General features: G+C 39.8%; 1 protein-coding gene across 3 annotated transcripts in view; it reads right to left on the minus strand.

The window, feature by feature from the left end:
* Positions 1 to 25,365, minus strand: part of sfl (N-deacetylase and N-sulfotransferase sfl) — a 236,944-nt gene that overhangs the window by 22,554 nt on the left and 189,025 nt on the right. For 2 of the 3 annotated variants that reach the window (XM_067351321.1, XM_012374430.2), the window contains one exon: positions 17,245 to 17,442. In XM_067351321.1, coding sequence (XP_067207422.1) covers positions 17,245 to 17,442 — 198 coding nt within the window. Of the gene's footprint in view, positions 1 to 17,244; positions 17,443 to 25,365 lie in introns of those variants that run through there. The other variant, XM_012374431.2, reaches the window with a different exon arrangement.

A 25,365-nucleotide genomic window follows, 5' to 3' on the forward strand; every position in this document is an offset into this window, starting at 1 on the left:
AAAGCGCCAACAAAACGCGATCGTTAAACAAATAATTGCATTTTGTCCGCTTCCACTTGTGCAATGCAGTGGAACTGTAATTACAAAGCTCGCTTATTAATCCCTTCAGATCAAAGGTAGCTTATAATCCACCCCTGAGACGCAAAGCAACTACCCTTACAACAAGGATTGCATATTATACGTTGTTGCATTTTTACATCTTTTTAGTGTATCGTAATGTATAACAATAATTGTTGCAATGTTTCGAAAGAGATTATTAAAGTAAGAATCAAGATATTTATGTAATTAAATTCTTCAAATTTTAAACAACGTTTTTCCAGCATCACATAAAATATATTTAATAAAAAATCAAATCTATTCTCTCTCTCTCTTTCTCTGACAAAATATTAATTCTCTCTACATACATAGATTAATTAAAAATCAATGCAAATTTTAAAAAAATGCTTACATATTTCATCAAATATTCTAGAATTCTTTATAAAAATTCTGCATTCTAAATAATTGCATATCTCCATCACAAAGATAGTTGCATATCGTTTCTTTTGTCTTGCTAAACAGATAATAAGTTTCTCAAACAGCGGGGATTCGGACAGCGATTCAACATAGCGTCGAGAAGTTGGCAGATCCAGCCAAGTTGCTCATTCGAATTTGTCGATTCAATTACGCAGCTCGCGTCCTCGAAGTTCCTCGCCGATCAACGTTAGCGGCAACACATGGCGTTATCGGCACGCGCGCTTATCGGATGCGATGCAAATCACGTCGTTTTGCTACGAATAAAGCGTTTCGTTGTGGCACACAGCAAGATGAAGCAAAATTGCTAATTTAAGTGGACATGTTTACCAATTTAAATTGATCAAGATTTTACAAAAGAATATTGATTCCTAGATCAACGACTGTGATGCGGTAAAAACATAATGGACTTATAATGACTTCGACGATTAATTATACACGCGAATCAACCGCGATCACAGATTAAACGAGTTAGAAAAGATAACATCGTTCAACTTGGACTACGTAAAATTGATCGTTCGTGCGTTAGGGCAATGATAGTCGCGAACGACCTATTGATCGAGCCCCACATCCGAGTGCGTAAAAACAAGCTCGCGTCCGATTCACTTCACGGCCGCTTCATTTACCTAATTACGGCGGTGTGACAGCATAGTGTACTGATTGTCGGGTCTATCGCGCGGGGACATACGGGTCCATAATGCAGCGCAAATATTTTCGAAGACCGTTATCGCGTGCTCGCTCGCGTACCTAACGATCGAATTATCCGCGTCGATGATTTCGTAATGGCAAAACGGAAACGGAATTCACTCGTTTACGATTGGATTTGTTGGTTCCATTAAATCGACCAAGATCGGCGCGAGATTCCGCCGGAACGACGAGGCATTATCGATGCGCGTTTATCGATGATGCAAATGACGCTCCATAGTCGTTCCGGAGAAGCGTTTCGGTATTCCGCACCGCGTAATAGCAAATGGAGATGCTAAGAGACGCTGTGCTCTCAGTGATGTAATTAGCGCGAGACAAAAGACCAATTCTCAAAATCCATGATGCAAAATAGATTTACTGCATACCCTTTGTACTGAATACGAATTAATTCGATAGCAATCAATTTTAATGGAAATATATAAAATTAACAAAATCTGTCAGCTTAAAAAGCTCTCCACTCTAATTATAATAATAATACAACATTAGATACTTTAATACAACTTAGATAATATCAATCTACATTATAAATTGTTTTAAATTATATAGTTTAAATTAGTAGACACTTTAAAAGCAAATACAGATATTAAAATATTCGTGAAAAATCAAGTAAAAAGGAATTTCCTCCTGAATTTACAGACTCCTCCTAATTTAGTGAGAAAATTGTTCCGCTTTCATTACCGCCCAAATGCTATTAATCGATTTATTAATCGATTCGCCTCGATTCGTTAATCGGCCAAGGTCCACGGGTCTTTCCGGCCTTCCTAGCATTATCGTCACGTAGCGATATCGATTCTCTTATCGGTGGCTATGCAAATCACGTTCGCGACCGGTCGTTTCGGGAAACGGTCGCGCACGCTGCGAACGACCGTTAATCGGTGGATTGTCCGGCGGAATATAATGAAGGAAAGCCACGCCGATACTACAGTTGTCCCTCGATACGTTCCGATAGAACATCGGTTGGCTGGTCGTTTCCGGTGCTTCGCGGGAAAGGGATCGATGAAGCCTCGTCCTGTAGACTCGACAATTCCATTAATTCCACGTTCGTCCAGGGCCCTTTCATCTACGTGGAATCTCATTAACGCCGCGCGGCGCTGACGCTGGGCGTCGATGTCGGCGACGCTCGCGCACTAATTTGCAGGTTCGTCAACAGGACCGTGCGGATTTTAAATTCCCTCTCCTATTCGATTTGCATTCTGTTGCGAGCGCGTGGAAAAAAAGTGGACTCCGGTGAATGGCTGAATGCGAGTATACCGTCCCTCCTCGTGTGACAGTCGCCCTCTCACCCGCTTCTCTTCTTTTCCCTCTTATCCCTCTCGAGCGTTTTCTCTTGACAAACTGATCACTACCGCACGCCTGTGAAACGCCCTGTCCGCTTTTTAGCGGATATTTAATTTTCGTTTCTACCGCCGCGCCGGTACGAGATTTTAAAAGTCTCTTCCGCAAAAAGATTGCACCCGCTCGTCCGACGACAATCGAGGATGAATTTCTCCATGCTAAATCCATCCCGACAATTTTAGCGAATTGCTAACATGGTAGAGTTCGATTGCATTTGGAAACTTTTCCGAGTCGGGAGACAAGACGATATCGATCGAGAATGCTCTCAAAATTAATGACGAAGTAGTTCGTCGCCGCCGGAAGGATCGTCTCCGAAGATTTGATGATTGTGTACTAAGTGCCATTAGCAAAGTATCGATAAAAGTATCGATATTGCAGAGTACTTTGGTTTGCGAGCTGCGAGAATATGAATAGAAGAGAGGCCGTAATGGAAGGATTACAATTTCATTCCTTACGTCTGGTTCGACCCATTATCAGTTTTACGAAAAGTGTGCAATATTCATTCTCGATAATTGGGAAATTGTTATGTGGAAGATAAATAATGGTGAATCTTGATTCATAAATCAAATAGTAGCCACAGTGCTCTATATATTCGGTTTCAAAATTCATATACAGCGCTGTTGGCCACTTTGAGAGCTAAGTCGTTTCCCATCTCGAGGGATCTATATCCTTCCAAGTCCATAATTTAGATATAGCTTCTGTTGGACGATGCCTGCCGGCATCAAGATGTATAAACTTCTTAAAGCCCATTTACACTCTCGTCCGTGTCCCACGACGGTCACGCGTACGTTCGGCGAATTTTGATGAGAGAGAGAGAGAGGGAGATAAACCGAAGAAGAAGGTCAAAACGAATGATCGACGCGATTCAATTCTCTGTACACTCGGCGGCCAGCGTCACGGCTTGACCGCTGCTTTCGGATTTCTGAAATGCATTCAGCCCGTTCGAGAAAACGAATGCACGGGGGAACATCGCGGGAATTATTCATGAGGGAAAATTTCGGATCCCGCGGGATGCTCATCTCGTCCGCCGCGCTATTTCGTATGCGACGTCTTAGCCGTGCCCCTGGCAGTTGTGCAGGTATTTACCGTATAGATAAAGGCTGTCCATTTTTTGAAAATATCCCGAATAACTTGGAAATAATTCGCGTGGATTTTGAACGAATGTCACGTAGGCCTTTCCATATTTATTCAATAATGCTCGAGAAAGCGAAAATTCCGCCGCGACCGGTCTCATCTTTGAGATCGTCGGCTTTTTAATTCTAGTCCGCGCGACGGGTCTCAGTTATAATTTACAGCAGTAGAATCTCTCGACTGTCCCTCTGAATAACGCGCTTCTCTGTGAATAGCTCGACCAATTACGGCGTAACGAATCGCCATTTAGCAGGAGACATCGCTTACTCGTTAATTCATGAGTCGCGCCAAGTCCCGATGAAAGGTTCTCCTCCCGAACGGCCCTGGTCGAGATTAGATTAGATTAGAGCATGCCAGAATACGTCTTTGATTAGAATACGCCGACGGGGATACAGCGTCTGGTGGTCAGCGATCCGAGAGCGTCTACTGCTTGGGCGCAGGTTGTGCTTTGAGAGCTGCACGTTGCCGGTCCCGCTTTCTGAATAAATCATACCGCCGCGGGAGAGAAAAGCGACGACGCCGCTGGTTGTAGCAATCGCGCGTCGGTGCGCGCTTCTTCCCTGCTTGCCCCGAACAAGTTTCGTGAAATTTCGTATACGGTCCGGTAAGTTCGTGTGTCGGCGACGCAGCGGTCGCGGCAACGAAATTGAGAAACAAAGTTGAGAGTGCCAATCGCGGTGGAAAACTGCACGGAGTTGAGGATGCCGCGACAGCCGGAGCGTAGGGAATGAGTAGGCTTGGGTAAAGCGCCGCAGGGAATATTTTCAAGAGTGCCAAAGCCGTGAGTCCTCATCGGTATGATTTGTCCTCTTCTCGAATCAAACTTGCCTCGTGAGAGGAGACCAAAGAGGGTCGCACACCCGTTACGTGTATTGGTTCGCGAATCGTCCGTGCTTTCTCGAGGCGCACCCACCCCGGCGGTTACTCTTCTCTGTAAAATCGTTGGGGCGTGGTGATCGGGAACAGGTGCGCGAGAAGTTGACCCCGAAACGAAGAACGTTACTTCTCGTTTCGAGGTCATCGTTCGCGCGAATTTTATGGACGCGACGCGCTGTCATTCTTGTTGCGCTTGAGAGAAAAAAAATATCTTTTGTATACGTATCTATATCTCGGGTAATATTTGCAAGTAATCGTATTAAATAAAGTTCTGAGAAAATATAAAAACTAGCCCAAATCCGTTTATATGTATGTTATAACGCAATAATTCTTATTCCATTTTCCTTGAAACTCGTGTCTCATAATTTTGTCATCGCGCGCAATAAAATATTAGTATAGTAAAGTTGTGCAAGTACTTTTTCAAAGAAAAAGTAAGTACTTTTTCAAGGAAATAAAAACTATTCGTAAATGTTATATCCCTACGTGCTCAATTATTCACACTTAATCTAGATGTAATATATCACAAGTACGCTTATCTGCATCTAGATATTTTATTATGCAAGTGATTATGCCTGCATCTAGATACTTTAATATTTCAGCCTTAACAACGTCAGCTTCGGACCTTCTGGGAATTCTGCGCTGCGAGATTGGAATTAGCGTGTAATTGTGTGCCGGGAAGTTATTACATTGACTTTAGAATGTGAACAGCTCTTGAAGCGATTTCAGCAATGTATGTTTAAAAAAAATTTCGGCACACTGGTTGACTGTACAATTTTTCAAAACAATTCCTATACTTTCTCCAAGTATTTCAGCCGCTTAAGTTCAAAGAGAGAAAAGGATAAATATATATTAATAGCTATAATACATAGTCGGTATAATTACATCTATAGATAGCTATGGCTTTATGCCGGGAAATGGCCAGCGTGGAAGTAGAAAACTACTGTTTTGCGGAATGTGATCGTACGTTAGACCTTATTATTCCGTTTTATCTGTATTCGACCCTTTCTGCGGGGAGAAGTAGAGCGCTAAATAGAGAACCGGAATTCATTCGGAATTGAATAGAAGCTCACGGTAGAAAGAAGGGTGCTCGGAGGTTCAAGAGGGATCTTCAGAAAGACTTAGCCGAGGGAAAAATCCTTCTCGATCCAACGATGGATGCGAACCTCTCTAAATAACAGATGAAACTAGGAAGAATAAATTATCTGATTTCGCGAAGAAGCAATTTGAGAATTGCTCGTTTTTTAAATATATTCTTCTCTTTACAATTAAATGAACTGTGGGAATGTAATATTGTTAAATATACAAGGGCAAATGGAAGAGGAACAAAAAACAAGCATAGTAAATGTGTAAAAGCAACCATTTTAGCAACGAAAGGTCCCGGACAGCGTTTTTCTAAAACCGCACTTTCAAAAATGTAATTTTAAATTTCTGAGTCTTTTTTAAACACTAAATTTTTATATATTAATAAGAAATAAGATTTAAAGAGCACAAGAAGTAGTAAATTAAGTTACATACAAGCTCATAACAAAGAAAATTTTGTAGAGAATGATTTGAGAATTTATAAAAAATCTAAAACTTTGCAATACGTGTAAAACTAATTACAGTTTTTCAATTTTAGCAAAAAATGTATGTAAAAAACTAATCATATAACTTTTTTAGTTTCGATAAAAAGATTTTAAAGAAACAATTTAAAAAAAAAATCTGACTTTTCATTTTTGTAAATATTTTTAAAACTGCAAAATATGATTTTCATGGACTGCACATAATAAAATATTAGAGAAAAAAAAAAATTTCCTTTTATTATCCACAAAACCCAAGACCTTTCAATTTTTCGTCCATATTGCACTTATTGGATTTTGCGAAGTTCTTTATACGCGACAATTCGCCACTTTTCGCCAGTTGAGCAATTTAATTTCTTAACTCGAACGTGCCTTATGAGATTTTTGAAACAGCTGCAAGCAGAGAAAACAGCTTCATGCTGTTTCTAACTTTCCTCGATTGGATCAAAGAAAAAGGTAACGCTAAATTAGAACGTTTCGCGATACTGAATTATACGTCTATATAGTTTTTATCGTCTAATAATTATGCAGATTCAATGAAGAGATCGCTTCCATTAAGCTTCATGCAATCATTAAAAATCACTAAAAATAAAATGAGTTTAAAAAAGAATTTATCGTGAAAACAGATAATATATTTCAAATAATATATTAGAAATATATAAGTAAAACGAATATTTTATCTCTTTTCATATATAATTCAACTCCACTCTAGAGACATTTATAAACCAGCAAACGATATTTGATTGTTCTCACGCATTGTTGAAATTCGATCTTAAGTTGAACGCGGTTTGCCAAAAGGAAAAACGGAGAGAGGAGATCGCCTAGTGAATCAGCGATTTTCCGATCGTTTGCGCCGTACGTTTTCCATCTTTGCGAAATTCAGTCCCGCGCGATTTATCCGCGAGGTGTGGCAGAAGTTAATTTCATAGCTTGCATTTTACGATCTTTTCCACGAAGATGCAGTCTGAGAAAACGGTAATATTGCTGTTGAATCCTCGCGGATGTTGCCAACTTAGCGCGATTCGTTTCGTCGAGTATGATATATATATACGACGTGGAAGAAGTGTAGAGAGTCCTGACAGGTTGGCCGACGTCGCTCGGCAACAACCGTTCCTGTCAGGGGGGGGGGGGGGGGGGGGAAATTACGTATTCCTATAAAAGTTGGTTTTCTACGGAAAGTTGGGAGAATGCTCGCGCGCGCTGCAAGCAATTTGAGATCTTGATGGACAGTCGTAAACTTCTCCACCTCGTGCAAGTAATGACGGTCCTTACGTTTTTTATCGTTTCAGTGCGCGCGCGATATGTTCAATCCTTTCGTAAGAGAGAAAAGCCAAATCTCTTTAACAACTTTTCCTGATTAGCATCAAAGTTAATCTTTTATTCGTTTCAATTGATTCAATTTAATTTCCTCAAATATTCAAAGTAAAAATTTGTTTTCTACAATATTGTAGAATACCAAAAATATTAAAAAATAAAATAATAAAATTTTGTATTCAATTTTTTTTATAGTTTTAGATATTAATAAAAAAGGTAAAAATCGGTTAAAAAAAATGTTTTCAATCCTAGAATGACTTTTCTGCTAAAATAAAAAACAGCTACATAATTAGATTTATATGTTTCTGAAGGGTTTGGATTTTTCTGAATTTTTGATTACCAAACTTTTCTCGTGAGAAAAATATCTATTTGTAAATTACTCAGATCTTACGTATTGATTTATATTAAATGATAGAAAAAAAACTGCACCAATAATTGCCTCTTGTATAATCGATTATCGATCAATCAGATTGGTAACTTTCAAGAAATTCGTTTTATTGTGCGCGCGGTGTAATGTGCCGGTTAACCGCATTTTTCAGCTCTCCAGATTTCTATCGGCTTCGACCGCGATTACAGACAAGCCGTATTATCTCAATCCCTTCTGGTCTTCAGCTAAAGACAAAGAGCAAGAAGAGGAGCCGCGAGAAGGAAGGCGCGGGTGGGGTCCATCCGTCGATTGAATGGAGGTCGATAAGAGGGGCACTCGGAAGCGGCGGACTTGGAAGTTCCGAGGGATATCTAGCAAAAAGGGGGTGATATCCGACGTTGGCGTTCCGAGGGAGCTTTGAACTCCGGCGTGCGGAGCCATCGACTGCTTTCGACCAAACGAACTCCCTGCGAATCCTCTTGAGGGCAAGCCGGATCGCTCACCGACGCGAGAAGGTCACTGACTGATGTTCTTCTATGCCAGCTTAAGAAGCGCTTTATGAATTTCTCGGTCTTCTCTACGCTTTCTTGATCCGCTTTACACGTTCGCTTTTCGTTCTCTGCGCGAGGCCTCCCGCGCGATCCCTCGACGCTGCAAACGTGTTTTGAGACCTGATCGAAGGTGCAGAGAGAAGGATCACAAAGAAATACGACTTCGCCATTTGTGTATTTCACCTGCGTGGAACTGTATTTTCTAGAGAAATGGAGATCAAAGGCTAATAGTGCTCTCTGCTTTTGTAAGCCACTAGCTTACACGCTTGCTTCCGTTTCATTTGTTATGTTGATATTTCTTTTGCACATATCGTTGTCTTGTACTTTGACAAGACTCAAGCCATAACGACAAATCGATTTCTCCTCTGTTCTTTAAGGATCGGGAACTCTTTTTTTCGCGAGAGTTATTATTAGTCTGACAGATATTATTTCGTTACTGTGGCACGCGATATCAAAATTGTGTATCTTTGCAGAAGCGGTTATCGCGTTTGTTGCCTTTTCATTAATTCACCGAATAAATCATTCGTGCTCTCCTCTTTCCTCCGCCATATGAAAGTAATAAATTTGCGATGCCAATCGCTCGTTGACCACGAAACGCGCGGAAAACACACAAAATGATTGAAACGCGTAATTAATAAATCCATCGAAAATTATTCGTACGGAAAGTTACCCACGAATATCGCGAGCGCGGGATAAATACATAAAGCGATCCGACCGAGAAGCGTTCACAGCTCGACGCATGTGAACGCGTTGTGCGTTGCAAAATTATGTCGTCTGCTACGTCTCACCCGTCTGCGCCCGCTCACTGAATTTCCGCGCTTTCCCAGGCGGAAGTGACACTCGAAGACAGTATGGCGTTTCAGAGATGTATTTATTACGCTGACATTCTATACGTCGGTGGAGGCTGCGAGGGAAAGGGACGCGGGAAAACATGCAGCCGCAAGGAAATTCTGTGAAACCTGTCTAGACAATTAAGCAGGTCAGCCGCGAAGAAAGTGGCTCTATTACAACGGAGCGATGCGGCAAAACGATATTCTCCGCGCATGGAAACTATGTTCGCGCATCGCGTTCTATAAGTGAGAAAAAATACGAGATGTGATATATGTATATGCTTCAACAATGGAGTCAATATCGCGGAAAATGCGGAAATTCTGTGGATATCTGACCAGCAATTCACAGAATAACGCATCGAGAACATAATTGATTGTTGCGGTAATGATTATGGGGTTTTAGTGAATTTTTGATTGTCCGCGGTAGAATTTCCGCTAACGTATTGCATTACATGAAAGCCCTTGGTTTTATTTCTTTTGAGAATCATGTCTTTCATTATATTGTTCAAATATTTTCATATTTCGTTATTATAAATAGCAACCAAAGTGAAAAAAATATAGTTTCACGTAAAAATAATAATATTTATAATAATAAGCACAGCAAAATATTTGGGATTTAAAATGTTTTCAAAGATAATTTTTTTTAAATTTAAAGTGTAATTAATTAGCAATGTGTTTCAAATATTTTTCAACATTTAAGCCTTTATATATTTGTACGCTAATTAAATTTTGTTGAAAAAGTTTACCACTGAAAAGTTCGAATCTCCTATCCTACGCGATACGTTGGTCAAAGGGAGAAAAATTATTGATGTGCAATGATACAGGCAAGGCTTGAGGATCGACCTGCAGCAGCAACACTGATTGCGAAACCGAACAAATGAAGGATTTTACGATCGGACAGGTCCGCAACGGTGTAATTGAGCATGGCGATAATTATTACGGTTCCCGGGCCGGCCAAGTGGGCTTCGATCAATCTCCTGCTAAGAGGAGATGAATTTTCTGCTTTTTCTCGTGACACCGTTGTATCGATCACCGCTGTAATTGTTTTCCAATCGAATAGCATTCGAATTTCATTGCTTTCTTATTTCGTATTAATTGCTTGTCTTATTTCTACAGTAGCGCTCGTTCCACTCATCCCGCGAGAATTTATCAATCCAAAAAGCGCGGTTATCCGCGCGCGCGCGTGCGAAAATAAAAATACGATTAGCTCGGCTAGCGCTTCCCCCAACTGCTATTAATTACAGGTCTCTCGGGATAATTAGGCGAAGACCACAAAAGGTATTAATCAAGCCGGTGATTCACCCGCTTGATTTCCACCGGCTTAAAACGGCGGGTCTCGAATCGACACGGTCCCGGGGCCCTAATCTGTTCAACATAGCGCTGGAATTTGTTTGAATCCTTGATGAGGGTTTTAATTTACCAACCCTCGCGCACGTTCCTACTCCTCACGCTGCTTGAGTACTCACGTAACTTGTTTTACATCCGTTATTCTCGCAACGATGCTCGATTTTGTTTCCCGACCGATTTAATCCTCCGATGAGAATTTTCATTGTGCTCGCGCTTGGCAAAAGATTTAGTGTGACTATTAAAAATGAAAACGCAATAGTTGCAATTTAATTCTCTTTCACGTACAATACGCGAAAAGGCTGCGATTGGTCGTACGATTGTTTGCTGTTGATTAAGAAAGGTATTAATGTTCGATTTACAAATATTCGATTCGCATCACTTAAATCGCGCGTGCATTATTTTCCACACGTCCCATGTGTATATCCACTATATATGGAACTAGTGCGTGACAAATGTATTCTGGATTAGTGAGTATATTGCTTATTCATATTCGCCATACACCTAATACATTATTCCGGGGAAGATTATGAAATCTGTCTGTCTAATGATTTACGATTAGAGATAGTGCCAAACCGACGGGACTGAATCATTCTACCATGTGTATAATGCATTATTTCGACAGGAATAATGAATTCTATCTAATGAATCACGACCGATGCCAGCGGTGAAAGAGTGCAAGTAAATCATTCGTTCATTGGCGCGAATCCAATGTGAAAATAAACTTATTTTTCGTTAACGCTCCGATCCGTCGTTCTCCGCTTCGGTCACTCAGAATAAAAAATTATTCAGCATAAGGCGCAGCTTTTGGAAATAATAGATCTCTGCGATTACAACTCGGCAGGAAAACGTGAAATATCGCTGGGCGCTCTGACGTGAATTATTTAACCCTTTAACGCCCGTTCTATCTTCGGCATACCACCTTCAATATTTATGTTGGCCTGTGTTACTGAGGTAGATACATAGTCTTAGCGCTTAATCTTGAAAAAAAAACAAATGCTTATATTTGAAGAAAGAAATAAAAATAAAAATTTCAAGTGCTACCCCGAAATTAATTTTTACATGTCAGATTTATTTATCTTTGTTTTATCATTAGGATCAATAAAAAAACATCGTTGGTTCCACAATTATCAATGAAATATTACAGCGCTCGGAGAATTATAAATAGATTTATCGACGACACGACAATACAAGGCCATTGCGATTTATTTTTTATATCGCTTGTCCATCTTTCCCCTGTGGGTGTCGGGAAAGGAAAATGTATTTCTAACACGAAGTCTTCGTCATGTCATACGTCATGATAGCATCGGATACATACATATTTATTTCGAACGGAAATCCGTAAAGTCCGGTTGTTTTCAATTGTGTATGTTATGTTGCAATATATATGAATGGTGTATCCTATCAGTATAAGTGCGTAATGTCATTCATACGGGTAACTCTTTGAGAAAAGAACAAGCTAGTGAGACGACAGGCAGAAATCTCTAATAGCTCCGCGATCCGAATATAAACGAGCAGAGACTGTCACGTAAGCGTGAACAAATCCACGTAAGAAAGTAAGTATATCACATAAACAGTGGCACTTCTGTGTTCTCGGAAGTCTCAAATCTACCAACAAAAGAGAAATATTTCACAAGATCATCGTGGCTATCAATTATACTATCTCAACTTTTTTGGCATTTAAAACTTACATTTTTCTTACTTAAAACGTTGAAAATTATAAGAACTGCTTATTTTATTATATTATATTTCATAATCTTGAACCTCAATTTTTATTAGGAAACTTTTTTTACCAATGTAATATCAAACATAAAATCTGCGTTTAAAGAATGACGTAAGAGTTTGACGTATGTCGAGGAACAATTTTATGGGTGCCTCACTTATGGCTTTATACAAATTTGCATTGTGTATATGGAACGATAAAAATAACTGCGTGCTGCTTTTAAAATATCATAGCTCAATCAATATCAGTCTTTCACGTATGGGGAAAAGTTCTTAAACCTTATACTGTCAGACTTGCATTATTAATGCCGCGTTTGATAACTGTCTGTTTCTCGTTGTATTATTAGCTGCATTGTTTCATTTACGAAGCTACAATATATTGTAACTCTGTTATTTTTATGTTACAGGTATATTCGCGAATCATGACGCTCGCAGATATGAATAGATGAGAAGATTTAATTTAAAACAAGAGAGCGACAGAAAGAGAGAGAGAGAGAGACCGAAGGATATTTCATTGCAGTTATATTGTAATGAATATTCACCGTACTTATTAAAATATGCATAAAATGTAAAACAACTGCATTTCCTAACTACATGTACAAATTATCGTGTAATCCTTTTTTTTCCATATTTTACAGAACTACAAGAATTTATGCCGGTAATATGTCAAGTGTTTCCGAGAACAATGTCTGTATCAGGTAGAAGCTATTACGTTTGCAACGACTAAAAAATAGAGTCAAATCTTAGCGCGAGCGGCATTGTACATATCTCGAGAATGTACCTCTTTATCCCATTCAAGGCGGTAATATCTCAAGTAATTACGCAACACACTTGTACACGTCGTATGCAGCATGACTGAATATAAATAGAGGAATTTACGTGACAGACGTTGATTTTCTTCTATGGCTGCTGAAAATAAACGATGGCGCGCGATCGAAATAGCGACGCCGGCCTTTGCAAAAGGCCTGAATAAACGCCGCATATTTTTCACCGTAATCCCGAAATACCTCCAATGTGAACTTCCGCGTGAACGACCGTATCGTGTATATAACAACATACGAGGGAAATCACGGAACCGCGTGGCTGCCATTAAAAATTCAGCCCCCGGCGTGTAAGTGTGGCGAACCCGTATACGTAACGGCGTTTTCTCTTTCATAAATAATGAAAGACCTAAAAGTGCGTCGTAATTTGTGCGTGATAAGGGTAAGATAGGCCCGACGTATTTCGCAGCGCCCGACAAAAAAATGGTTCATCTATTTTCTTTAGCAGCCGAGGAGTGAGTATTGCGATGGGAAAAGGGGCGAGCGAAATCAAGAAAAACTGCGACAATACGGGACGCGCGCCGAAGTAGAGGCGGGACGATCCAGACAAGTTGCGAAATGAAAAGACGGATTCGAAATGAAAGTCGCTGGTGCGTGCGACGAAAAAATACACGACACAGGGGTTGATCGACGCTTCCGCACCGGTGACGCGCGCCGTGAAACATTTACCCTTTGCTCGGCCGTCACCCTCTTTTCTCTTGTCGTCGCTGCCGCGGGTAACGAAGACCGTGTCGCACGGACTGCGTTAGTATCGGGGTATCACGGGCGAGGGGGATGAATAGCATGCTAGAGAACCGTGATCGATATCGCCGCTCTCGATTGAGAAATAGAAGACCTCCTCTCTCTCTCTTTCTCCGTGCTCATAACACGCAAACATTTATTACGAGTTATGCGATAGAAAGATATGCATCGATGAAGAAACCACCGATGAAGAATAGATAAAAAAATATCGAGAGAATTGAGAAAATCTCGTCTGACTGACATGTGTCGAAGAGAATATCGATGATGAAGACAATTGACATTTGATAGTTTAATTTCAATTTTTATATACGCCGGAAGCTTCTTCCCTTCTATATTCGGGATTTCTATATTCTCGCTAGAGATCTCATTCAAACTACATATTACTGAAGTTTGTTATAATATGCTAATTTTCAAGCAATTTTTCATTTAAACGCGTTCTATGAAATTTTTATTCGAACAAAAATGAAATAGACCTTTAGCTGAGCTGCATAATGTCTTGTGTGTTTTGGATCTGCATTATTCATCATTTGCAACATAATCGATAAAGCGATACGAGTGTACGTAAAAGCAGTTAATAAGCAATAAAAGCTACAGCGCAAGATAAAACAGACGATGCTCGTACGTAACGTAAATCGCGTTGAAAATTCAACTCGCTTATAGAAAGTTCTTCTACTTCACCTTTATTTTTCTTATGCCTTGCCTGAAGGAAGAAAGAGAAAAAGAGAGAGAGAGAAAAGGAAAGACTATCCTCCAGGCAAGATATCGCATTTTATCTAGCGCAGCTGTGTGTGGATCCCAGATTCAAAACTTTCCATATCGCATTATATACATGTATATACGCAGCGTAAGGCAGACATAGCGATGCTCGTCTACACGCGCAAAGAAGCGCATGCACCAATACAGATAAATATTTCATTACGTGTGTTTATGTGCACGTCGATATGCAACGACGATATGTATATACACGTACGCAGCTCGCGGCGAACACGATTCGGCGCGACGCTTTCCATATCTGCGCCTCGCAATCTCCGACAACAAAATTTGCCTGCTGCCGTCGGCCGCAACACACAAGTGGACGTTGTGCGGCCGGCGTGGGCGACCCCTCCGCCCCCTCCCCCCCAGCCCTCGGGCGCCGGTATCGATTATGAAATTGCACCAGATAAAGCAAACGAGAGACCGCCGCGACGGGCTTGGCCGGTGGTGGTTCGCCCGCGTTCCCCTGCGCGCCGATGTTGGTTGCTTTTCCGATTATATCGGCCGATGCTCTATCCCTCTAGAACGCACGCGAGAACGAAACCTCCGTCGCTCGCCACTTCACGAAGGTGCACCTTGCATGTTTACCCCCGTGTCCGACCGTGTTCTACATCGCACCGTCTTCCTCCCTCTCACTGAGGCACAAAAGCCTCCCTTCTATCGCTATTCGTCTCTATCAATGCGATAGCTATGCTCTAAACAACAATATGCTCCCTCATGTGCATCGTGTCACGCGGCTGCGCCATTGTAATTCCCGATAGTCGCTAAAGCCTGCGGAAGCAGGCATCGGATCGCATTACTCCGTCATTATTATTTGATCAACCGCGGAAGAATCGAGAGATAACAGAAGAGAATATATATATATAGACGACTTCCATCCCTTTCTCTCTCTTGCTCTCTCTCTCTCTTTTTCTCTGTCTGTCAGAATCTCTTCCTTCGAGATCCACATACGGTTTAAGTTCTCTTTTCGTCACGAGCCAAAGTTTCGAAACGTCTGCATCGCTCGACTCCTATAACGGACTTGGCTGGACTATTAACGTATAATGAATGCGCATATCATGAATGAGGTAAATTTCGCAATACACCGTGTCCCCGATAGCAGATTCATTAAACTTTTCAAGCGCGCTTATCACGGTATGATTTTCGCGGAACGGAAACATGAGATTTCGCGCGCTGTTGCAAATAGACACAAAATTGTATCGTCCTGTATAGATTCGTTATAGTTTATACATACAGTTGCGTCGCGTTATGTACATACAGTTGCGCGACTACTAGATAGCTACATTGTACTATGGACAACGTTAATATTTATTTAACAAGTTATCCGAATATCGGTGCCTTGCACCACTGTGAAGCTTACACGCTTACATGTTAACAATTCATATTGGCATGTATTAACAATATGTAACCGTGCAAAATTACATACCGCACTGTTACGGTATTCTAGCGCTAGATAAACGGTTATTCTCGGCACTTCATCTTTGCCTATTCACCATCACGTTCTTGTTATTATGAACTGATATCGCGCTCGCTCGGCGATTTTAATTCCAAACATAATTTAAGAGATTTTAAAATTCTTATATACGAATCTATAAAAATCTATATCGCACCTGCGGTATAATTGAATAACAGAAGGTAGCAACACACTTACGGGAATAACCACTTTCACAATATTCCGCGTCGATGTGACGTTGATCTCTACCATATATACCGGGAGAGAAATGGTTTTAAAATATTCGCGGTACTCGTATAATAGCATAAAAACTACTTGGACTTCACGATGAGTGCAGGAATCTGCATTTCTAATTTTTATACCGACATTCACGAAATAACATCGCCGACGATGTAGTAAAAGCGGGATTTGTGGAATCTTCGTCGCGGAATTATAACGCCGGGAATTTTTTGAAAAATTCGAACGGTACGGAATTACAACAAGATCTAGGACAGTTTTTTTCAGGGAAAAATGTCGAAATATTTTCTCCCGGCAAACGCTTGCGGCGGAAGGATTGTTGCAAAAATGAAAAAGTCCCGAAGAGCTTCGTAAATAAAATACAATTTACGAATTCTTTCAAAATTCTCGATGACGAGTAACCGCATGGAACTTTGGCAGACGGTTTTGTGGAATTAAAGCAAACATGCGAATTTATCACCGGTTTTTCGTTTAAAAATACGGAAATAAAGTGCTCTCTCTCTTCAAATTCACGGAGTACAACCATTTAACGTTCCTCCCTCACGAAAGAGGTAAAGATTTGCGCTTTGCAGATAAAAAGGGCCGCGAAATAGCGAACTTGCGACTCGTTCAGGAGTACGATATTGATCGACTCCGGCAACTGGGTGCCATTAGCCGTATACTTTTTGCCTAATAGTATGAAATATTACGGCCGAGAACTCTGAAGAAAGCTTACGTTCGTAACCTACTTTTAGATCGCGCTAGGGTAAAATCTTTTTTCCAGAATCAGGTCGGCGCACATAAAAGACGTTGCGAAATGCAGTGCATGCAAGTAGGTCAGACATTTACGCGAACGAGCTTCATTCCGAAATAAATCAATTATCTTGTAATTATCTATCGAGAATAAGCGTTCGCGATTGCTCGAGTAGATTTGTAATTACTTGGTCAATCATAAATAAAGTCTTCATAACTTTTTCGCCGATTAAGTGTTTGAGAGAAAAATGATTTGTACTCACTTTATTCGATTATAAACTAGCAACTCAGCTATCTCTCGGCCTAGTCTGGAATATAGAGTTTCTACGAAGACCAACACCTTCGGGTCTATCCTTAATCGAGCCTCGCTACGATGGTCTGGTGCCGATGGCAGTCTGGTCGCCCCTCTTAGAGTAGAGCATCGTATTGCTGGCTCCGGTCTTGTGTCTCGGTGTATCAAACTGCAACAACAAAAATTATTTGTCGGTAAAAACTGTTCGTTAAAACATTAATTATAACAGAAATTATCTGCACGCATTATTCAATGCACAACATTAACATTGTAATTTTCTAACGATATTATGTGAGTTTTAAAAATTTAAAGAATTTCCGCGGTGTTAGTTCAAAAGGATGCGTCATCATACGTTATATAACGCGTTTTCTTGAACCATCTCGTCCCTCAAAAGCTTTACATATTTATGAGATATTTTCTTGTTATAGCATGAGTCTCGCGTTACTTCATCTCGCGTTACAGTTTTCACGGTAATACTAAATGTTCAAAGAGCGGGGGGAAAGAACGTTTCGATTGGCCTCGGGTAGGAGCGGAATTCTTCCGCCAAATTCTTCGTAACGAAACCCCCGTAACGAGCAGCCGCTCGAAGAATGCATGGCAGCTCTTTCAACCAGTCCTCAAAGTTCCTCTTTCAGCGTAGACGAATACAGTGCGCTCGGTATATCCGTGAGAACACGGATGTAACAGCGACGCGGGAATTTCGGGATGTATGCGTAGTTCCACAAAGGACCCTTTAGCGCCGTTGCAACGAGCCCTTCCGGACAGCCATTAGCATCGAGCATTCTACGAGTCTCCTGGCGTTTACCGCGCATAAGCTACACCATCACCGTGACACAGAAATAAGGGTAATTTTTTCTTTTTTGTATTTTAACATTATTGTCAGTATCTTCTTTCGAACTGTCAAGGATTGGAAATTTTGAAACTCAATATTTTTCAAAGAAGATATTTGATATTATTGATTTTCAAGAAAATGTGTTTCCAGAAAATATCAATTTTTATTTCGTCAGCGTAAGAATTTCCTTCAAAAATCAAACTCTTCTTCTACATTTTACGTTATATCTTTTATTTGATATAAATTAAATAAAAATTTTATAATAATATTTAAAATAATGTAACAATAATAATTTATTTCCTCCTACTCTATGTATGGATTGGAATTGCAGATATGTTCGTTGTTAAATTTTATGTGATATTTGTATTTATATTATATATTGTACAATTAGGAGATATACCCCCCATCGGTGCATGCACCGAATTAGTGCACACAACAGCCGAGTTTCTCGCCCATCGAAAATCGGACCTTTGAAGCAGGACAAATCGGGTCTGATCGACGTTCAAACACGCGGGAACATTTTCATAATGCAACAACAACAACAACTATTATATGAATCTGTCAAATTATTAATTGCAACTCCAACACGATTAATCGTTCTCGTAATTGCAACCTATATGCACCATAACATCCATTGACGCGTAAAAACGTTTCGTGCAGCGTGTCGAATTACATCAAAATAGATATGAATATTCTGAGCACATACTAATTAACGGCATTGTGTATCGAGTTGATTATTAATTTCTAAATTAGCAGATGTAAAGAGATTTTGATAAGCTGCTAAATATTTCAAGTCAAAGTGTGGGAAAATATTTTTTAAAATAGAAAATAAATATTTCGCGCTATATTTTAAATCTGGCATAAAATCTCTCTTTTAAAATATATAAACGTAAAAGTCTCTAAGCTCACAGAAAAAAATCATGAATAAGATTGGAGAAGAAAAGGTTTGAGAACTCTTGGTTTAGATGGAAGCGAAACAGATTATCGAGGATGCACTTGCACTTTGCAGCTCTTATCACCCGTAATTTACAATTTATGCACATTAGACGCGTCAATAAACGCATGCACGAGCAAGTGGAGTTTTGCTCGAACTAACATTTACTTTCGTAGTGCTGCTCGTTGTTATGTAGTGTTTGATGTAAACTAAACTCTGAGCAAATATTTTCCGCATAACATGATCATAGGTACAAACGAAAATGTTATACTATATGCTATGAAGATCTCTGATGTGTGTAACGATAATTCGTTGCAAAATGCAGTTTCTCAAGTTACAGAAGATGAAAAACGTCTGCAGAGTTTCCTCGAAATTATGTTATCTGTTTACATTCCAGATAACTTACCAAAGCACGTTTACGATCGATTTCCGCTTATCAAAATTTCTCATTTCACCCTCACCGCATGTTTCGCAATCGCTTTCATAAAGATATGGAAATTCTCGTAGGAAACAGAGGTATCGATCGCGATATGCGCCGTATGCGTATGCATACTCGGCGGTGCATCGAATAGCTTCTCTGCATTTCATGCGCGGGTTATCGATGCAATATTCTTGACATTCGCGTGCACCAAAGTCGTTTATCCGTGCATCATTCGTAAGAATCTCCAATCCTACTCACAGTCGAGAATGTGAAAGTGTATATGTGTGTATGGTATCTAAAAGGTCAAAACTTCTTTTCTGTTCCATTAGATATGACATTTAAATGTGACTTTAAATAGGACTTTTCTATTTTTTTCCCTTATTCAAACCTGTCTTTATAAGAATATTTTAAATAGTATTTTACTTTAAAAAATTCAACAAGCATATTCGTATCTCATAAAAATTACAAGTAGAATTTTTGTTAAAAAATTTTAATATTATTTGTATTAAAACTGCATCATTATTAAAAATAAATAAGTATTCACATAATTAGTAAGAATTAAATACGGTGTTAAAATTAATATGGAAAAAACACGATCAGTGTCTGGATTTCACAAAACTTTATAATCTAAAAAAAATGGAAAGAATCGCTTTTATATCGGATATCGTAACGGTCAATGCGATCACGAGTCTCGCGCAAAATGGATCTCAATGTTGCCGACAAGTAACGACGTTGTATATCGACGTACATAAAATGTGGCAGTTACATGTACAGCTCATAGATTCGCACGTGCGTGTCCGTACAGAAGCTTTCAAGTACGTTGGTAATCTGGGACGGGAGAGATACGATGCATCATCCTATCGCGCATCAGCCGTGGCCGCAAGTAAGCCTATTAGTGCACGGGGTTATTAGAGGATACCATCTGACCCAAATTCCGGGTCCCTATCGGTTACAGGCGTACCGACGTGCGTAGGCACCCTTAATATGAATTTACGCTCTCGGCTTAAGTACACGCGCGCCGCTAAATTACCTCGACTTCTGAGCATGGGATCTGTCATATAGCTGTTCAGAAACGTATCCAATAGCGTTCCCGTTCAACCATTATCCTATCATGAACGTGATTGACTTGAGAACGATCGGCGATACATCGCGAGCGAACGGAAAGTCAATTCGAGCAAGTCGATCTATACGTGTCATGATTTCATATCGTACGAAAGATCGTTCCTGCTTTCGTCGTGTAACGAAAGAATCCCTGATAACGCTTAAAATAAAAAAATAATATTGCTGTTGCAAAATGAAAAACTGCTGTTCAATATATCATTGTTTCGCGTAATATAAGTCTCTAAGTTCGAGAAAACATGCGGATGTCCCGATAAGTACTTTGCAAAAAAATAGCATACGTCTCTGAGTGTATACGTGTATTTATTTGCATCAAAAAGGCCACTGATTTCGCATGCACGGTCGTACTTTCCTCAGCATCGGATACACTTCGGTAGCTTTATGCAAAATAGAGCAGTCGTAATTGCAAAAAAATTTACGGGACATTAACTGTCATGTAAAAAAGTTACAATATTGAAAAAAAGTTATCGCGTACAGATGCTAGTAGAATTTATCGCGCTTCGCGCGCGAATTATCAGAGTTGACGATGTCATTTAATGCCAGATTGAACTTTTTTACTTTCCGCCAATCCTCCATAACTCGCACTAAATGTAATATTACGAGACGTCAAGGACGAGTCGTCGCAGGAGGGCTACTTTTCACAAATCAAGCCGCACCGCCAGCTTCTTCCCATTTTGCGGGATTTTCGTGTGGGTGACGAAAAAAAAAAAAGGGCTCATAACGACAGTTTCAGCGCCGTCTGGCGTTAATAAACGCCACGGGAAAGAGAGAGAGAGAAGAGATGCGCTCTTCTTAAAAAGCAATTTTAGATTACAGCCGCCATTGTCGGTTATCGACAGCCGATTAAATTACAACAGAGAATTGCTCTCGACACAAGGGAGCGGTAACGGAGCGAAGGGAACTCGAATTACTACGTCGTATAACGGCTCGTCATGTCGTACTTTTCGCGCGGATAATCGAGTTACCTCCGATGCGTCTTTATGATCCCCTTTGGCTTTTCGTCCCCTTATTGCCTGGCAGTGACAGGCGGAGTCGCCGGCACTTTTCGTGTCTTACCGTGCCGGAATCGTCTGTCTGTCTTTTGTGCGGAGCTTTTATAAGACATCTTCGCCCGGGAAAAATTATAAAGAAAACGACAAACGCTTAAAATCATGTTAAAATTGAATTTTTGGGAACAACAATCAAGATGATATTCATAGAAATTATTTCTACACATTGTTAAATATCCACAGAGCTCTTTCTTTGTTTCAAGATTTTTCTTTTTCTTTTTTTTTTGCATAACATCCTGTGCTGCTTATGTTGCAGCCATTAATGCACGTTTTCCATTACGTTGAATCGATGGAATTAACGTACCTACTCGAGAAGCACAATGCGCTAGTAGATTAGGTATGTGGCGTCGGGAAAAGCTATTATATGACGTGCTTTTCTCTATGAACAGAAGATACAATGCGGCGTGTTGGCGGACGCGCCTTAATATTCAAATGCACTGGTAAAGCCAGGCGCGTAGTAGCTCCTTCCGCGCGCATACTTTCTCGTTAGAGCGTCGAGAATCCCTCGGACAGAATGGCGATGCTAATGAATCATAATCGGTACTTTCCGCGCGAAATGCTTTAGCCAGGTTAACCTGAGTAGACGCGCCTATATGCAGTGCTGCACGAACGCCGCCACAGCTGTTGCGCGTAACTGTACGGTGGCCCAGCGGCGTCTGCGAGCGGTCGTTCGCTAGCGTCAATTGGTTAAATGACTAACGAATTCATTTTCCCGTTCGTTAACCTTGGCTGCATCTTCCTCGCTTTCCGTATTTGTTTCTCTCTCTTTCACTCTTTTTTTCTCGCTCTTCTCCCTTTGAGTGACCTCTGCTAGAATCTAGCGATCCTCTTTCTCATGTTAATTAGCGGTAAGTGTCTGCGGTTACTTTTGTGAAAGAATAACAGAGATCAACGTTACATGATTCGTTTAACATAAATGTTGGCTAACGCAGACCACACGTCGATTAGCGATCTGCACATAATTTCCCTCTCTGCCCTTTTTAATAGTTGTTTAACGTGTTTACCGAATCGAATTTTACATTTGATGCTCTCTCGTTCGCGTTTTGCTTGTTAATATAAATTGGCACTTTTATCGCGCGGCAAAGCATAAATATAAAAAATATAGAACTCACAAATATTTTAAAATAATGTTTGGTATTGTTTCGAAAACAAAAATGTACACATATATTAATATCTAAATTTGTTAATAAAATTTTTGCAATAAACGGAACTCTTGTTAGTGCGGAGAATATTTTTGCTGTTGTGATTTGAATCAAATTTTTTAGTTTTTTAAATGCCGCGAGTATACAAAATCGTGAGTTTTGTGTTCCGGCGTATATGTGTGTACGGCGAGGAACATCGCTTAGAGTAAAAGTTCATTGCCTGCGGATTGCATTCGTATGGATATTTGTGAAACGATTGCGTGTCGAACTATGTGAAATACCGCAAGGCAATTGCAACGCGACAATTTAAAAGTGTATTCCCATGCGTGCAACGGATCGGATATTGTCCCCTCTTGAATACTGCAAGATCATGTTGTGTCTGTGTGGTTTTGTAAGTTCCATGAAGAATATTTTTCATCTTGGTATTAATAAGACAACACAATGACTCAAGCAGATTTCCAACATTGCACTTGCAAAAAATTTTGTAATCCAAGATTTTATGTAAAAATCAAAGATTATATTGCACGAGAACTTTCCCTGTCGCATTCGCATCGATCTTCGAATTCTGCACCTCGTTCCTTGTAGTTCGTCAGCAACGCTGCAGTTAAGGTCGGATGCAGAAAATGTGTTCGTAACACGCGAGTCCACAGCGCCAGTAATAAAAGGTTCTCAAGAGTTTCTTTTTCTTTATCGCGCGACTTTAAGCCTTACGCACATGCGCACGTTTATGTTGTTACAAAGGGATCTACTTTACGAGCGCAGGTGCACCGGCGCAAACAGGAACACGGAATCGTTTAAACGAGAAAGATAGAGTCGTCCAGTGTAAGTATCAGCCGTAATAGAATTATACTGTGCCAAAGGTACCATATAAACACTCAAGTCTCTTCTCAAGTATGTTAATTTACTTTGCATATTATTAATTATGATATATTTTCGAAAATTTAACCCTTACGATTGGCGAATATAAGTATTAAATATGTAAGTATACTTAAATTTAATTAAATTTTAAAGTTGTAAATTGTTTTCATAATGAAAAAAAGAGAGAAAAAAAACTGAATAGAGATATAAACGTGTGGAGCAACGTGAGATGAAAGCAGCTTCTAAATATTTCTCATCTCGCGTAATAAAGTTATATCATGTTCGAGGTAAGTGAGGCACGTTTATGATCTCAGGGTTATATACCACCTACGTACCTCTCTTCCCTACCGCTTGAAACCGCTAATAAGTTCTTGTATCTACTTACACATTACTTTGATTCTGCAATTTTAGATGCAAAGAGATTATAACGAAGTAAATAGAAAATGTGTATTTACATTTGCTTGTAAAGAAGAGCTAATATAAATATGATAGTTATGAAATAACTGATATACCTATTATAACGTCATAAGTCAAAAAATAAAGCGACTTATTTATTCAATTAATTAGACCTTTCACGAAATTTAATTGCGTATCCAATCATATTTGTAATACAACACACAATTCAATAATGCGATCTATATGTGAGATATATCATACATATTAAGACATGTTCAATACACATTTGATTATTTCGACTATTATATTGCATTATTATATTAAATTATATTTCGACTATTATAATGTATTATTTACTTAATGAAGTAGCTATTTGCGGAGATCATTATCGATAGCGTTGATAAAATTACTGCATCATGTCAATATGTTAAACAAGACTAAATAAATCACATAATACCTATGAAACTAAAAAATATCTTAAAATTAAAATTCTTTATTAATTTTCTGTTTTAATATAATCGCTGAAATAAAATTATTAAGATCTTTCTTAGACGTTGAACATTGCAATAATATTTAATATATTAAATATATTTATATATTTTAAAATATCATTGACTTGTATATGTTGTATTAACAAATATTTAAATAAATATAAAAAGTCCTATAAAAATAAAACAAAAAATTTGAAAGATTTAAAACGTTCGCACTTGTCACGTATCGATATACAATCTCGAATAAATAATGCATATTATCTAAAAATTCGCAGGAAAATGCGAAAAGAAACATTGATTTTGTCAGCTTGAAAAATGTGCTCATAAAGCATATCTGTATCGTGTCTCACTTTTTTCGTATAGCTCTCAAAATCCACGCAACCCTTCATGCCCGGCTGTTCGATCGTTCCGGCGCGCGTCTCTTCATCAGGTACGTGACCGAAGGCACACGATAGTAAATTGCTTTTGCGGTTTTGCTCTTCGTGACGACGCGGAAGGGCCGGCATGGGGGTGAAAGTCAAGGGACTGAAACTTTGCTCCGCCAATCGGTCGGTAACAGGACGAGCGGGACGAGGTGAAAATCGAGGGGAGTCCGAGGGGAACGGAATCGTTGGGGGATGCTCCTTTAGTTGCGGCGAAATGAGAGAAAAAAATTCGGAGAAAAGATCTCTCCCTCGATGCAGCTAGCACGCGGACTTCCACCCTCTGATTGAGTGGCGAGGGTGACCAGAAGCTGGAATCCCGGTCAGTTCGGGAGGACGCGAGGGGAGTATCCGGCAATTTACGGACGTCCGGCGAAACTGATTTCGAGGCGACAGAAATTACTTCTTCAGGAAGTCGCGGTATTCTC

This window comes from Linepithema humile, chromosome 3 (assembly GCF_040581485.1).
Source record: "Linepithema humile isolate Giens D197 chromosome 3, Lhum_UNIL_v1.0, whole genome shotgun sequence".
Taxonomy (NCBI): domain Eukaryota; kingdom Metazoa; phylum Arthropoda; class Insecta; order Hymenoptera; family Formicidae; genus Linepithema; species Linepithema humile.